At 36.3% G+C, this 15026-nt stretch overlaps 1 protein-coding gene across 3 annotated transcripts in view; it reads left to right on the forward strand.

The window, feature by feature from the left end:
* The window catches only part of LARP1B (La ribonucleoprotein domain family member 1B), a 138968-nt gene that overhangs the window by 18256 nt on the left and 105686 nt on the right, over window positions 1–15026 (forward strand). For 2 of the 3 annotated variants that reach the window (XM_023516569.1, XM_012808737.2), the window contains exons 5-8: window positions 379–519; window positions 6066–6209; window positions 7028–7193; window positions 10479–10623. In XM_023516569.1, the coding sequence (XP_023372337.1) occupies window positions 379–519; window positions 6066–6209; window positions 7028–7193; window positions 10479–10623 (596 nt within the window). Of the gene's footprint in view, window positions 1–378; window positions 520–6065; window positions 6210–7027; window positions 7194–8118; window positions 8374–10478; window positions 10624–15026 lie in introns of those variants that run through there. The other variant, XM_023516570.1, reaches the window with a different exon arrangement.

Here is a 15026-nt window from a genome sequence, read left to right on the forward strand (position 1 = left end):
TTTTTACTTAGAAATCCAGTGATAATTTATTACTGGCTTTTTTTTTTTTTTGAGAAGGGGGTATCATTCTGTTCAGGCTGGTTTCAAACTTAAGTGATTCTCCTACTTCAGCCTCCTGAGTAACTGAGACTACAAGTGCATGCCACTGTATCTAACACTGACTTTTCACTTAGAAAAGTTACATTTGCACAAATAAGTTTATCAAGGAAATAAACTTTCTCTATGAGAGAAGGAAATCTTTTCGTACTCTACAAATAATCCATTTAAAGAGAAATGAAGTCTTTCACTTATTTAATTAAAATTCAGTGTTTTCAAATTACAGGGCTTTAGTGAAAATTGTGCATCATCATTAAATGACTGGATTTTTTTTCCTTCAAGCTAATAAGCACAGGTGGGTACCACTCCACTTAGATGATGTAAGACCAGACAGTCAAGAAAGACCTGGATCCCGGAACAGCTCAAGATGTCAACCTGAGGCAAATAAACCTGCACATAACAATAGGAGAAATGATACACGAAGTAAGTAACCATTCTAAGCAAAAAATGACCAAGAGAGGAACTTGATTTTCATGCTCATTATTTCAGTGACCATGTATATAGTATAAACTATTTGGGAAATAAATAACAGATGCTGTGTCCCTTTAACCTAAGTACCTTCTGAGTATATTTCATAAGAACAATATAACCATAGCACAGTTAACAAATTAAACCTAACATTAATATAGCGTGACTGTCCATGGGCACATTTTCCCAATGTCCTAATGTCTTCTATAGTTTTTCTTTTCCAGAATTCAATTTGGGATCACACATTGCTTTTAGTTGTTTTTACTTTTTAGGCTCCATTAATCTGTGATATTTTTGAAGGACAGCAAACTAGTAGGTTGTAGATATTTCTCATTTTGGATTTTCTGATGACTCCATGTGACTGGATTTGGGTTATGAAGTTTGGGTAAGGATACTACAAAAGATACGTGGTTTTCTTCTTAATATATCACATGGAAACAGGCATGACTTGGTCTGTCCCATTATTGATGCTATTAACATCCCTTGGTTGAAGTGGTGTACTGAACTTTATTATTTTTTTGAATATTTTAAATATTTATTTTTTGAGACAAGAGTCTCTGTTGCCCTAGCTAAAGTGCCATGCCATCATCATAGTTCACAGCAACCTCAAATTCTTGGGCTAAAGAGATCATCTTGCCCTTAGCCTTCTTAGTAGCTGAGACTACAGGCACCTGCCATATGCTTGGCTACTAATTTTTTTTATTTTTAGTATATATGGGATCTTGTTGTTGCTGAGCCTGTTCTTGAACTTGAGCTCAAGTGATCCTCCCACCTCATCCTCCCAGAGTGCTAGGATTACAGGTATAAGCCACTGCTCCTGGCCAATGATCATTTTTTTTTTTTATCAAACTTCATCAAACAAGCTTTAATTTCCATTGATGATTCTTGCTGGGTTCAGTTATTACTATAATGGTTGCATAGTTGATTTTTTTTCTTACAGCATCATTCCTCTATATTTATTGGCATTCTATGAGGCACAATGTTCCATTATTTATTTATTTATTTTGCAGTTTTTGGCCGGGGCTGGGTTTGAACCTGCCACCTCCAACATATGGAGCTGGCACCCTACTCTTTGAGCCACAGGCCCGCGGCCCAATGTTCCATTATTTTCAGTGTGAGTTCATATCATCTTATTTAATCTCTTGCTGTGATTGTTTAATTTGATGCTCAAAACTGTCTCAGATTTGGCTAATGGAAGCATCTTCTAGGTGGCTTCTGGGCCCTTTTTAAACAAAACAACTTTAGGGCCAGGTATAGTGGCTCATACTTGTAATCCTAATACTCTGGGAGGCCAAAGCAGGTGTATTGCTTAAGTTCATGAGCTTGACACCAGCCTGAGCAAGAGAAAGACCTCATCTTCACTTAAAATAAACTAAGGCAAGAGGATTGCCTGAACCCAAGAGTTTGAGGTTGCTGTGAGCTATGATGTGACAGCACTCTACCCAAGGTGACAGAGTGCCTCAAAAGTAAAAAAATTAAAAAACTTTACTGAGATACAAATTACATATATTCAACTGTACTCACAGGTGGCACCTGTGGCTCAGTGAGTAGGGCACCGGCCCCATATGCGGAGGGTGGCGGGTTCAAATCTGGCCCCGGCCAAACTTCAACAACAGCAGCAAAATATCTGGGCGTAGTGGTAGGGGCCTGTAGTCCCAGCTACTCAGGAGGCTGAGGCAAGAGAATCGCCTAAGCCCAAGAGCTAGAGGTTGCTGTGAGCTGTGACGCCATGGCACTCTACCAAGGGTGACAAAGTGAGACTCTCTTAAAAAAAAAAACAAAACTGTACTCACATTACTCTCATCATCCCCAACCACTAATCTCCTTACTGTTATCATAGGTTAGATTTATCTTTTTTAAACTTAATGTCAGTGAAACTGTATAATTACATTATATGGAGTGGCCAAAAATTTTGTGTACGATTTAAAATAGTGTGCAATTTAAAATTGCACATGAACTTTATGGCCACCCTATATATTATTATGTCACCTTTACCAGCATTTTTGGATTCATCTTCATTGTTTTATGTGTTAGTAGTTTTTACCTCTTTATTTCCAAACAGTATTCTGTTCAATGTATATAGTCCTTTTTCCATTCATCTGTTGATAATTGGCTTTTTTACAGTTTTTGGCCATTATGAGTAATGCTGCTATGAACATTTGTGTTAAGTCATGTGTGGTCATGTTTGTTTCTCAAGTAAATAACTCTTTGAATTGCTAGGTTGTAGGGTAGTTGTATATTTAACATAAGAAACTTCCAAATTACTTGTACCATTTTACTTTTTCTTCTTTCTTTTTTGAGACAGAGTCTCACGTTGTCACCCTTGGTAGAGTGCCATGGCGTCACAACTCACAGCAATCTCAAACTCTTGGGTTTAAGCAATTCTCTTGCCTCAGCCTTTCAAGTAGTTGGGACTACAGGTGCCCACCACAACACTCGGCTATTTTTTTTTTTTTTTTTAAGACAAGGTCTCGCTCTGGCTTAGGCTGGTATCAAACCTATGAGCTCAGGCAGTCTGCCTGCCATGGCCTCTGAAGTGCTGGGATTATAGGCATGAGCCCCCGTGCACATCCCGGATGATATTCTTTACCATGTTTCTTTATCTCTTCTATATATAATGGGTAATAAGATCTAGAGCAGTGGTTCTCAACCTTACTAATGCTATAAGCCTTTAATACAGTTTCTGTGAGTAGTAACCCACAGGCTGAGAACCACTGATTTAGAGGGTTGATTAGGTGCAGAGTTTTTTGGGTTTGTTTTTTTGGTAGGAATATGTTATAGTTTGTAATTCCTAATGTATCATAACAGGAGAAGTAAAATGGATGTATACTTTAATTTGAGTTAAGATTTAGTTCAGGTGTTGTTAGGCCAATCCATCCAATGTAAAGTGTCCTGTCAGTCTTTGACTTACTGGTTTTACTTTGATAAAAAATAATTCCTCAGAAAGTTATTTCAATAGGGTTTGCTCTGATTTCAGAAAGCAAAAGACAGAAGGGTATGTGTAAACAGTAGGATAAGTGTTTGGTTTTATAGTATTCTGCTGAAATCATTTACGTCTAATAAAGCATGTTGCCCTGTAAATGCATAAGAAGGCTTAAGAATTTTACATATTTTCATTAAAAAGTTCCAATATAGTATTGTAAACTTTAAACATACAAGAAGTTGAAAGAATTGTATAGTGAATGTCTGTTGAGCCACCATTTAGTTTTAACAATTTCCCTATATTTAATTCATCCATCTACTGAATCATTTGAAAGTAACTTGTTGATATCATACCACTTCATCACTGATATCTTAAGAAAATGCCATCATTTAAGAAAATCATTAATTTCTTAAAATCTAGTAAAGAGTTATATCCTTCTCACTTGTGCTTAAGATGAGACTTTAAATTATAAAACTTAGCCAGGTGTGGTGGCATGCAGCTGTAGTCCTACTTACTCAGGAGGCTGAGGTGAAGCAGGAGGATTGCTTGAGCCCAGGAGTTAGAGGCTCTAATGCACAATAATTGTGCCTGTGAATAGCCACTGCCCTCTAGCCTAGGGAACATAGTGAGACCTCCCATCTCTAAAAAAGAAATTTGTTAGAACTTTTCATAAAAAAATTGACTTTTTTGACTTTTGTTCCATTGTTTCTCAAATATGTCATTTTAAGATTTTATTCTATAAATAATGGATACTAATAATTTGAATAATTTTTCTTATTAAATATTGAGTATATAAGAATATATAAAGTTAAAAAAATGTAATGAACACAAGATACTTAATCATGCTGTTTTAGAAACGCTTGTTACTGTTACCTTTTAAATTTCCCTTTGTGCCTTCTGTAATTTCATCCTATTTGTCTCTCTTCTCAGAAAAAATACACTTGAATGTTTGGGGTTTTTTTGCATGTTTTGAAATTGCTTTGCAGTATGACTCCATTCACATTCTTTGGCAGGATTTTAACTTAGTCTCATTTTCTTAGACTTATGTGTATTTGTTGTATTACTATAATTCATTCTCCTTCCCACCCCTGCTCCCAAAGGGGTATTTCACTTTTTGAGAAAATCTGTTCTATTTGTAGGAATTTGGATTATTTCTAGTTTTTTTGGCATTAAAATACTACCATGAACATTTGTATCCATATTATCTAGTATGCAAGTATAAGAGGCTCTATAGGGTGATTTTTTTTTTTTTTTGAGACAGAATCTCACTATGTCACCCTTGGTAGAGTGCTCTGGCATCACAGCTCACAGCAACTTCAAACTCTTGGGCATAAGCAGTTCTCTTGCCTCAGCTTCCCAAGTAGCTGGGACTACAGATGCCCACCACATTGCCCAACTATTTTTTGGTTGTAGTTGTCATTGTTTGGCAGACCCAGGCTGGGTTCCAACCCACCAGCTCTGGTGTATATGGCTGGCTCCCTAGCCACTGACCTACAGGCACCGAGCCAATTATAAAAACTTTTTTTAAGTGTACTGTACATGATGTGAGGCAAGTGTTTGAAAAAGACTATTTTAAGTTGAGTATTGAGGATGGAATTATAGGATCTAGAGCAGTGTTCTCAATGGGAATGAATCCCTCCCCCCCCCACCCCACCCCCCCGGGACATTTGACATTGTCTGGAGATACTACTGATTGTCACAATGGGGATTTGGGAGGGGTTTAGTAGATGCATCTAGTGGGTAGAAGTCATGAATAACACTAAACCTGCAATAATCTAAAGTGCAAAGGTTGAGAAATCTTGTCTGTGTGATTTGCATATCTTCACATGTATTAGATTATTACAAATTGATTTTAAAAGTGGATGTACCTGTTTTCACTTTCACAGTGTACTAAATGTTCTGTCTTTTTGGTTTTTGCCCATATTTAATATTAACTTAAAAATGTCTGTCATACTAGGTAAATTGAAAACTTTCATTATTTTAATTTGCATTTCTCATGGCCAGTGTTTGCATTTCTTCATTTGCTCTATTTTTAGGTGTTTTTTTGTTTGACTGGTTTGGCATGTTTGTGTGTGCATGTATTTGTGCATAAGAGAAATAGTAGTATGAATGTATTCTAGATATATAAGTTTTGTTATTTTGTTTCAGTTATCTTAATTTGTTTTGCATTTTCATTTCCTTTTTTCTTTAGAAGGAATGTCATTTTCTTAAATAGTCTTTCCTTAAAACATTTTGTGAAAAGTATTTTTTTAGGGTTTTATGTAGTATAAACTCAGCTTTGGGACTTCTTGAATGTTTAACAGTATAAGAATAGCAAAGCATCTGTATTCTTTTAGTGTGTTATTTTACTTCTTAGAATGCCTTTTTATGCTAATAACTTTTGGGGCCTATTTTATGCCAGAGATATTTCTGATAAATACTTGAATTTATTGAAGTGTAAGTTTATATACATCTGAAGAATGCCTGGCTGCTATCAATTACATACTGAGGGAGGGTAGTTACTATGTTTGTGTAAAGATAGTCAATGTTATTTTACTTTCAAATTGGATTGTATAAAAATATTTTTATTTTTTAAAAGGTTGGAGGAGAGATAGAGAAAAGAGAGATGATCAAGATGAAGTTTCCAGTGTGAGAAGTGAGGGTGGTAATATCCGAGGTTCCTTTAGAGGCCGGGGAAGAGGCCGAGGACGAGGAAGAGGACGAGGCAGAGGAAATCCTCGATGTATGACGTGAATTTTTTTTTTAAACTAGACTAGACTTTATTCAGTTTCACCAGATTTTACACGAGTTCATTTGGTTCATTTGTATATATGTAGGTCTATACAATTTTAGCACAGGTATAGATTCACGTACTTAATACCACAATTAAGATACAGAATTTTCCCATCAGCACAAAGGAACTCCTTGTGTCTTCCCTTTAGAGCAGGGGTCCTCAAACTTTTTAAACGGGGCCAATTCACTGTCCCTCAGACCATTGGAGGGCCAGACTGCGGGCCCTGGGACGAGTTGGCTGCAAAGCAGGACAGGCAGCCACAGCCAAAACACCTGGTGGGCCAGATAAATGTCCTCAGCGGGCCACAGTTTGAGGACGCCTGCTTTAGAGTCATACATATCCCACATCTTCTATAGTCCCTGGCAATCATTAATCTGTTCTTTCCTTTTATAATTAAGTATGACATGAAGGTGTTTTTGAGATAGAGTTTCACTTTATCACCTTCAGTAGAGTGCTGTGGTGTCCTAGCTCACAGCAACCTCAAATTCCTGGGCTCAGGCGATTCTCCTGCCTCAGACTCCCGAGTAATTGGGACTGCAGGCACAGGCCACACACTTGGCTGTAAGTTTTGTTTTCTTAAATATAAACTTTGAAAAAGTGAACAAGCTTTCTGTTAGCCTTTCATATTGTCCTCTATTTAATTAATTTTTTTGGTCTGATAATAAAGATGGGTTTGTTTGTTACTCCTTGCTGTACTTCACTTTGGATTTTTCTTGTAACTGTTTCTTAATGTGTGATCACCTTTCTTTTTCTTTATTCACATCAAGTGAACTTTGATTATTCATACGGTTATCGAGAACATGGTGAAAGGACTGATCAGCCATTTCAAACAGAGCTTAATACCAGTATGATGTATTACTATGATGATGGTACAGGCGTACAGGTATACCCTGTGGAAGAAGCATTGCTTAAAGAGTATATTAAGCGTCAAATGTAAGTGGATGTCAAATGTAAGCAGATGGGATAGTAAAATTTGTAGTAATATCAAACTTTAATGTCATTGAGAGTGAATATATTTTAATGCATTTTCTGAGCTATTAGTTAAAGTTGGAAAATGTTAACATTTGGGCCTTTAAGGAAATATGAGTAAAATAGGTATTCAGTCTATATTGTTTATAGAAGTTTCCCACTTTCTTTACTGTTAGATAATTGTGTTTCCTTAAAGGACGGTAGTTGTCATCACATAACATAAGTACATACAAGAATATAAAACTTTTTGTATATTTGAAATTGAACAAGTGAAAACTTGGGTCATTATTTGCAAATAGGTGTTTCTATTAGAATTTGCAAATGAACATAAATGACAAAAATGGTAGATATTGTTTGATTTTCTTATTAGCAATTGACTTCTGAATTCTAATTTTGTTCTTTATTTTTAAGTTCTTTCTTTGTGATGCACATTAAAGGGGACTACCTAATCTTTTACTTTAAACTTCTTACTCTAGTTCTCATAGTAGTTGCTTTCTGAGTACTGAATGTAAAGTCAGGAGAATATTAGTTTTATTGTCTTTAAGAAAAAAAAACTCTCTGCATATGAGTACTGTAGGGTATTTTGCATATTTATAGTGTGTTTAGTGGCAAGAAAAAAATGTTCCCAAGTGATTTGCATAACCAATTTGCTAAAATTTGAAATTTTTTCCCTATCATTACAAGGTGAAGGACTATTTTTGGGTGAAGGGCTATTTTTGAAAGGGCATAAGTATTTTAAAACATCCGTTTTTAAGAAAGAAAATGGACCCGACTGTATTATTAGAAAATAATTTCTTCATCAGCATCTGCCAGGCGCCTTCATGGTAGATTTGATTGGCTTACAATGCAGAGCAACTTGTTCATTTTATTCTTGCTTCTTTTGTTACAGTTGATGCAAACACTGAAGAAAAGGGCCTTTTTATGGGCAGAAAGTGCCTGGCATGTGGCTGTCAACTTCATACCACTATTCCTGTCTTTTTTGTAACACTTGCTACCAGGCCCCTTCTGAGACCTGACAGTGGACATGCAACTCCATGTCAGGATAATCCGCCTTCAATGTGCTCATTCAAGTGAGGGAGGAGCAGAGCTACTTCAGTGTTGACAAAATTTCTGATCATGCAGTGTAGAATCCAGAGCTTCTAAGGTAGGACATGATAATGTCCCCTAGGACACTGAGCAAACTGTTAGACATGGCATTGGTCATGCCTCCTTTTTTTTTTTTGTTATTATTTTAGCAGTAGGGTTTTTGGCAAATGGTAGTAGAGCACTAGGTTTAAAGTGGCTTGTTATTGTTATCATTCTTTGATTAGTGCAGATCTGACATTGAGGCATCATGATTTTGACTTTGTATTAATAGGTTCCTAATATATAGATAGACTGATCAGGATTTTGATTTTTCTTTTTAAGAACCAAAGTTTTCCTTACTCTTATGGAGAAATGCTAAATGTATTTCAAAGTAAGAGGCTTAAATGTATTCAGAACAGATAAGATTTAAGAAGAAATTATTTTTAGTGAAAATTTAATTTGATGTTTTTTATTGTCAGAATATTAGAATTTTAAGATCTTGTTTATTTCTAGCTGGGAAAAATCTCTCTTGGCATTCAGATTTAGAGATTAGTATCTTTCTAGCCCATGAGATGTTTTAAAATATATATACTGTAGGCAATATGGTGATTTATTAATTTATTTAGATAAAATGCAGCTTATCGTTGATTCAGGGAAGTTTGTATCTCACATTAGAGAAAAATTGTAACTTGTGGCTAAATCAAATATCTTCATGTCTGAAATGTTAGAATTTCAACATGTGTTATGGGCCTACCACATGCCTGACACTATAAATAGGGCTTTTGAGGTGTAATAATAATCAGAAAGTTTGTTTCTTCAATACTTAGATTATTTTCTTCTGTGTAAATGATTTTCCCTTAATCTCTAAGGAAGCTTTGTACTCTGATAAGTCAGCAATATCAGACTATAAAAAAACTGAGGATGTTTATATTCTTCAAATCAGGTGGTTTTCCGTCCTCCTCCAGTGAAAAGTAGCTCGAGACCAGTTTTCAGTTAGAGGTGCCTATTTCTTCAAAGTTAGAATTTGGCCTAAATACTTAAAATGTATCTTTAGTTACTAAATTTTACACCCCCAAAATACAAGCTGGTTTGCTTTCTTGTAACTTGCTACCCGTCTTTGAAAACATTCTCTGTGATATGGAAATGGTATAGGATTATTAAACTGTAGGCCATGCCATCATTGATGTCATATGTTTCTATTATTTTTTTCTATGTTTTCCCCTATCATTGATGTCATGTATTTTTGTTATTTTTTTTCTATATTTTCCCCTTGCTGTGTCTCTTTAAAATGACATTCTCATTTCTCTATGTGAAAGCTATAATAGAAAACATTCATTTTTTTCAAAGGCTATTATTAATTGTATTCTGAATGTTTGTGTCTTGGGGTTTGTAGTTATTGCTCATACTGACAGTTAAGCCATTAACATTTCTCTCTTTGAAAAAGCTAATGGGTCTATACCTTCAAGAGAAAATAAGATATCTAAGCCTTTTCTGTATTCATGTGCCTTGTAGTGTCATTGATATTCCTTGTTTATCTATATTCTGTTCATCCTTAGTCTCATATAATATGTTTATCAAAGAAAGGGGGAGAACGTGAATCATTCAAATATATAATTGTGTTCATGCACATGTGCCCATGTGTTCACGAAATTTTAAACTAAGCATTGTACTGGTTATTATATCAGTATTTTGTCAATGTAGAAAATAATGCAAACTGTACTTCATGTAAATTTGACAAAGGATACTTTGAACATATTCTTAATGACTAGGAAAAAGTTGGAAAGTTACATGCTGACATGTGTTTAGCTTTGTTATTTAGTGCTTAAAAAGAAGTAGGGAGAAGTGGCTTGGTAGTGAAAATTTTCACTTAATTGACTCATTAAAAATAAATTATTGAATTATTTTAAAATGAGCTGTTTAATTCTTTATGCTTAGTGAAGCTGATCTAAATGGAAGTTAATGTTAATTTGGGGGGAAATAATTTTTTTTTTCTATTCCTGTATAAAAGAAACTATTCCATATGGATTTTGCTGTTATCTTTTATATTTACCCTATCTATGTTCTATTAGATCTATATAATATTGCTAATAAAATTAAAATATTTTCATAGCAATTGATGTGTAAGCAATAGACATTTTTATTTTCTACTGACAAAAATGGATGAAATTTATATTCTCTTTTCAGTGAATATTACTTCAGCATAGAAAATTTGGAACGGGACTTTTTTCTTCGAAGAAAGATGGATGAACAAGGTTTCCTGCCTATTTCTCTAATTGCTGGTTTTCACCGTGTTCAGGCTCTCACTACAAACCTTAGTCTCATCTTAGAGGTAATTATTCATTTTTTTTAATGTTTTATGTTAAAGTAACTTTGTGTAAACTTTAATACACCTTCAAGGATATAATTAGCATTTAAATCAGTACTTGGATCAATATGTAACCAAACATCTTCATGGAGACAAGAACTTCCTGGTTATGTTAAGTCCCTACTATAAAGAACAAAATGAACATAACTGAGAGATTAACCCAGGTACCAAATTATATTTTAGAGCAACGTGTGTCATTATGTGCCCACAATGTTTAACTAGATAAACTGCTAGTTATCCAGCAGTTGGAGTCTGGTAAAGGGGCTCCATTTGTAGGCCTATTGGGATATACACTAGCAAAGGATAAAGAGGAGTCCAGGCCAGTGCCTGTGGCTCAGTGAGTAGGGCACTGGCCCCATATATGAAGGATGGCAGGTTCAAACCCAGCCCTGGCCAAACTGCAACAGCAACAACAAAATAGCCAGGCAATGTGGTGGATGCCTGAGGCAAGAGAATCGCCTAAGCCCAAGAGCTGGAGATTGCTATGAGCTGTGACGGTATGGCATTCTACTGAGGGTGACAAAGTGAGAGTCTGTCTTTAAAAAAAATAGAGTCCAATAGTTCTGGAGACTGGAAGTCAAGGTTGAGGAGGTGCATCTGGTGAGAGCCTTCTGCTGGTGAGGATTCCTAAGGTGTACAGGGTATCACATGGTGAGGGGACTGAATGTGTTAATGCTCCATTTAAAAAACAATCTGTACTTTCCACTCAATTATCCTGTGAATGCAAAACTTAAAAATAAAGTACTATCCTATGAATGTAAAACTTAGAAATAAAGTATTAGCTCAGTGCCCATAACTCAGTGGCTAGGGTGCTGGCCACATACAACAGGTCTGGCAGGTTCAAACCCAGCCCAGGCCTGCTAAACAATGTTGACAAGTATAATAAAAAAATAACTGAGTTTTGTGGCGGATGCCTGTAGTCCCAGCTGCTTGGGAGGCTGAGGCAAGAGAATTGCTTGAGCCAAGGAGTTTGAGGTTGCTATAAGCTGTGATGCTACAGCACTCTAATGAAGACAACATAGTGAAGCTTTGTCTCAAAAAAAATTAAAGTAAAAATATAAAAATAAAGTTACAAAAATTTTAAAAAAGCAAAACAAAAACAATCTGTAGTTGACTAGGCTCAAACAGCATCTCATGGCTTTTCTCTGTTTTGTAAAACCTAATTAAATGTCTAACCTTTGAAACCCCCCAAATAATTGCTAATGATGTTACCACCTGTCTTAAACCTGATCCTTTAAACTTAATTTTTTGAGCATTCTTGGTTCTTTAAAATTTGCCAGGTTGCTATAAAATAGAATGTATTCTTATTAAAATTTTGAGAATTTTTCATGTGCTACAGAAAGGCTAATTTAAAAGAGTCATTCTAGTTATCATTTTACTGCTTTCAGTCTCTTGTCTGTCGTATTTCCAGACATGGAATGCTGAAATGCTTTCAACATTTCTGGTTTTCTTTCTGTTTCCTACATCAGATTTACCCTGTAGAGCCAGTTGATTTTGTTACACACTGTCCTTAACAACTGCTAATCTGCTTTGTGTCCCTATAATTTTGCTTTTCCCAGAATAACATATAAATCTTATAGATTGTAATCTTTTGCTTCTAACACTTTTTACAAATCTTTTTTCCTAGTCCTTGTCTTTGCATTTTCTTTTCTTTTTTTTGAGACAGACTCTCACTATGTCACTCTGGGTAGAGTGCTGTGGCATCATAGCTCATAGCAACCTCAAACTCTTGGGCTTAAGTGATTCTCTCGCCTCAGCCTCCCGAGTAGCTGGGACTACAGGCACGAACAACAATGCCAGCTATTTTTTCATTATCATTGTCATTGTTTAGCTGGTCTGGGCTGGGTTCAAAGCCCCCAGCCTCAGTCCATGTGGCCAGTGCCATAACCACTGCATTATGGGCACTGAGCCTATCTGTTCATTTTCTAAACAGGCTTCTTTGAATAACAACTTTTGGAACATGTGTGCTCTGTTTTAAAAACCAGCAATAAGAAAGTCTAGATTTTCAAAACAGCATAAAATAATAAATAATGACTTACTGATATATAATTGTTTTATGAACATAATTCAGCAATGTTATTACATTTGCATATTGATAACTTTTTATTTCAAAATATTAAGAGGGTACAGATGTTTAGGTTACATGCATCACTTTATAATGCCTTAGTCCCAGTACAGGTGTGCCCATCACATAAAGAGTGTTCATTATACCCATTAGGTAGGTTTTTGACCCTCTACTATTCCCCGTACCCCTGGCTGATTGCCACTGAGTTTTACTTTTCTCTGTGCACAAGTATCGGTCCAGTTTAACAGTACATGCAGTATTTGTTTTTCCATTTTTTTTTTTTTTAAGAGACAGAGACTCACTTTATCACCCTGGTAGAGTACCATGGTGTCACACAGCTCACAGCAACCTCCATCTCCTAGGCTTAGGCGATTCTCTTGCCTCAGCCTCCCAAGTAGCTATGCCAGCTATTGGAGGCCCGCCACAATGCCAGCTATTTTTTTGTTCCAGTTTGGCTGGGGCTGTGTTTGAACCCTCCACCCTTGGTATATGAGGCCGGCGCCCTACTCACTGAGCCATAGGCACCACCCTTTTTTTTTTTTTTGAGACAGAGGCTCACTGTCGTGTTTGGGAGAGTGCCATGACATTACAACTCATAGGAACATCAAACTCTGTGCTTAAGTGATTCTCTTGCCTCAGCCTCCCAAGTAGTTGGGAATATAGGAATCCATCACAGCACCTGGATATTTTGTTGTTGTTGTCGTTGTTAAGCAGGCATGGAGCCAGGTTTGAACCCACCAGCCCGGGTGTATGTGGCTGGCACCTTAACCACTGAGCTATGGGCACAGAGCCTTGTTTGTTTTTGTTGTTGTTGAGATAGTCTTACTTTGTCACCTTCGGTCAAGTGCTGTAGCATCATAGCTTACAGCAGCCTCAAACTCCTGGGCCCTAGTGATCCTCTTGCCTCAGCCTCCCAGGTAGGTGGAACTACAGGTGCCTGCCACAATGAATGGCTGTTTTTAGAGATGGGGTCTTGCTCTTGCTCACACTGGTCTTGAACTCCTGAGCTCAGGCAATCTACCCTGCTTGGCCTCCCACAGTGCTAAGAGTGTAGGTGTGAGCCACCATGACTGGCCAGGAATGATTTTTTTAAAAGGAAGTTTTGGGTTACAACACTATTATGGTTAGCATTAACATTTCTTACTGTATCATCAGCTACTATAATACCATTGTGAAGGGCAGAAACATATAAGCAATAGCAATTTAGGACTGCCTAAGTCTGCATACACAAGATGGTTATGAGTCTACCATTTACAATAGTGGGAAAAGGTGTCCTATTTTTCTGATAAGATGGTAAAGCCTCATTAGGCTTTGCAATGTAAACATATCATGATCAAAGACCTTAGAACATATCCCTTGTAGCTCCATGATCTTGATCAGTGTCCTGAGACAATAACACATACTGCTTAGGGTTGTCATGGTGATGTACTGTGGGAATAGCAGTATCTGGCACACAAAGTACAAGGTTGGACAATTAAGTTTGTAAACTCATTCTAGAACAAGTGCTACATAACTCATTGGTGAAAATTACTACAGTCACCATCAAGGTAATGCACTGACTAGTGTGTAGTCGACTTTCAAAGCAGTTTTGGAACACTTTTTCTGGATGGTTATCAGAACTGTGGTCATATGAGTTCTGACAATGAAGTTCACAGACTCCTCTTAGAAAAAGTGCTATGTACCTCCTGGCTGAATATCACTGTGGTCTAGCGGATGGCCAGGGGAAGTTCTTTGAAGGTGATCATAGTGATGCTAAATAATGAGGTTTGTAGCACTTTTTCTAGGAGGTGTTTGTGTACTTAATTGTCTGTCCTCATAAACTCTAAGTATTTGCTATTATTTTTAGTCTTCAAGGACATTTTTCTATTGATTACTGCTTTTATTTCCATTTTTTTCAGTTTTATCAGCTTCTTCCCACATGAATTTGAATATGCTCAAGTCTTTTCTTTCTTGAAAACACTATTAAGAGTAGCAAAATAATTCAGCTAACACCCATATCTGACCGGGTCGAATATGCCTACACAGCCAAACTTGTGGAGTGTTTCCTCACCTCCCATGTATTTTCAGCTTAGTGCATTCTGATGTCTTCCCCATAACTCAAAGTTATTTGTAATCTTTTTATTAGATCCAGCTGATCCTGATTCAGGATCACTTGCCACTTGTAACTTATTTAACCTCTTCATGCTTCAATTTTCTTGTTAAAGTAGGGCAAATAACACTTAGGCTATAAATTAGGAGCATTTAGGAGAATAATTAATACAATATCAGCCATATAACTATGCCTGCTACTTTTTTTTTTTTT

Source organism: Otolemur garnettii, unplaced genomic scaffold (genome assembly GCF_000181295.1).
Source record: "Otolemur garnettii isolate 467f Iridium unplaced genomic scaffold, OtoGar3 scaffold00093, whole genome shotgun sequence".
NCBI classification, from domain to species: domain Eukaryota; kingdom Metazoa; phylum Chordata; class Mammalia; order Primates; family Galagidae; genus Otolemur; species Otolemur garnettii.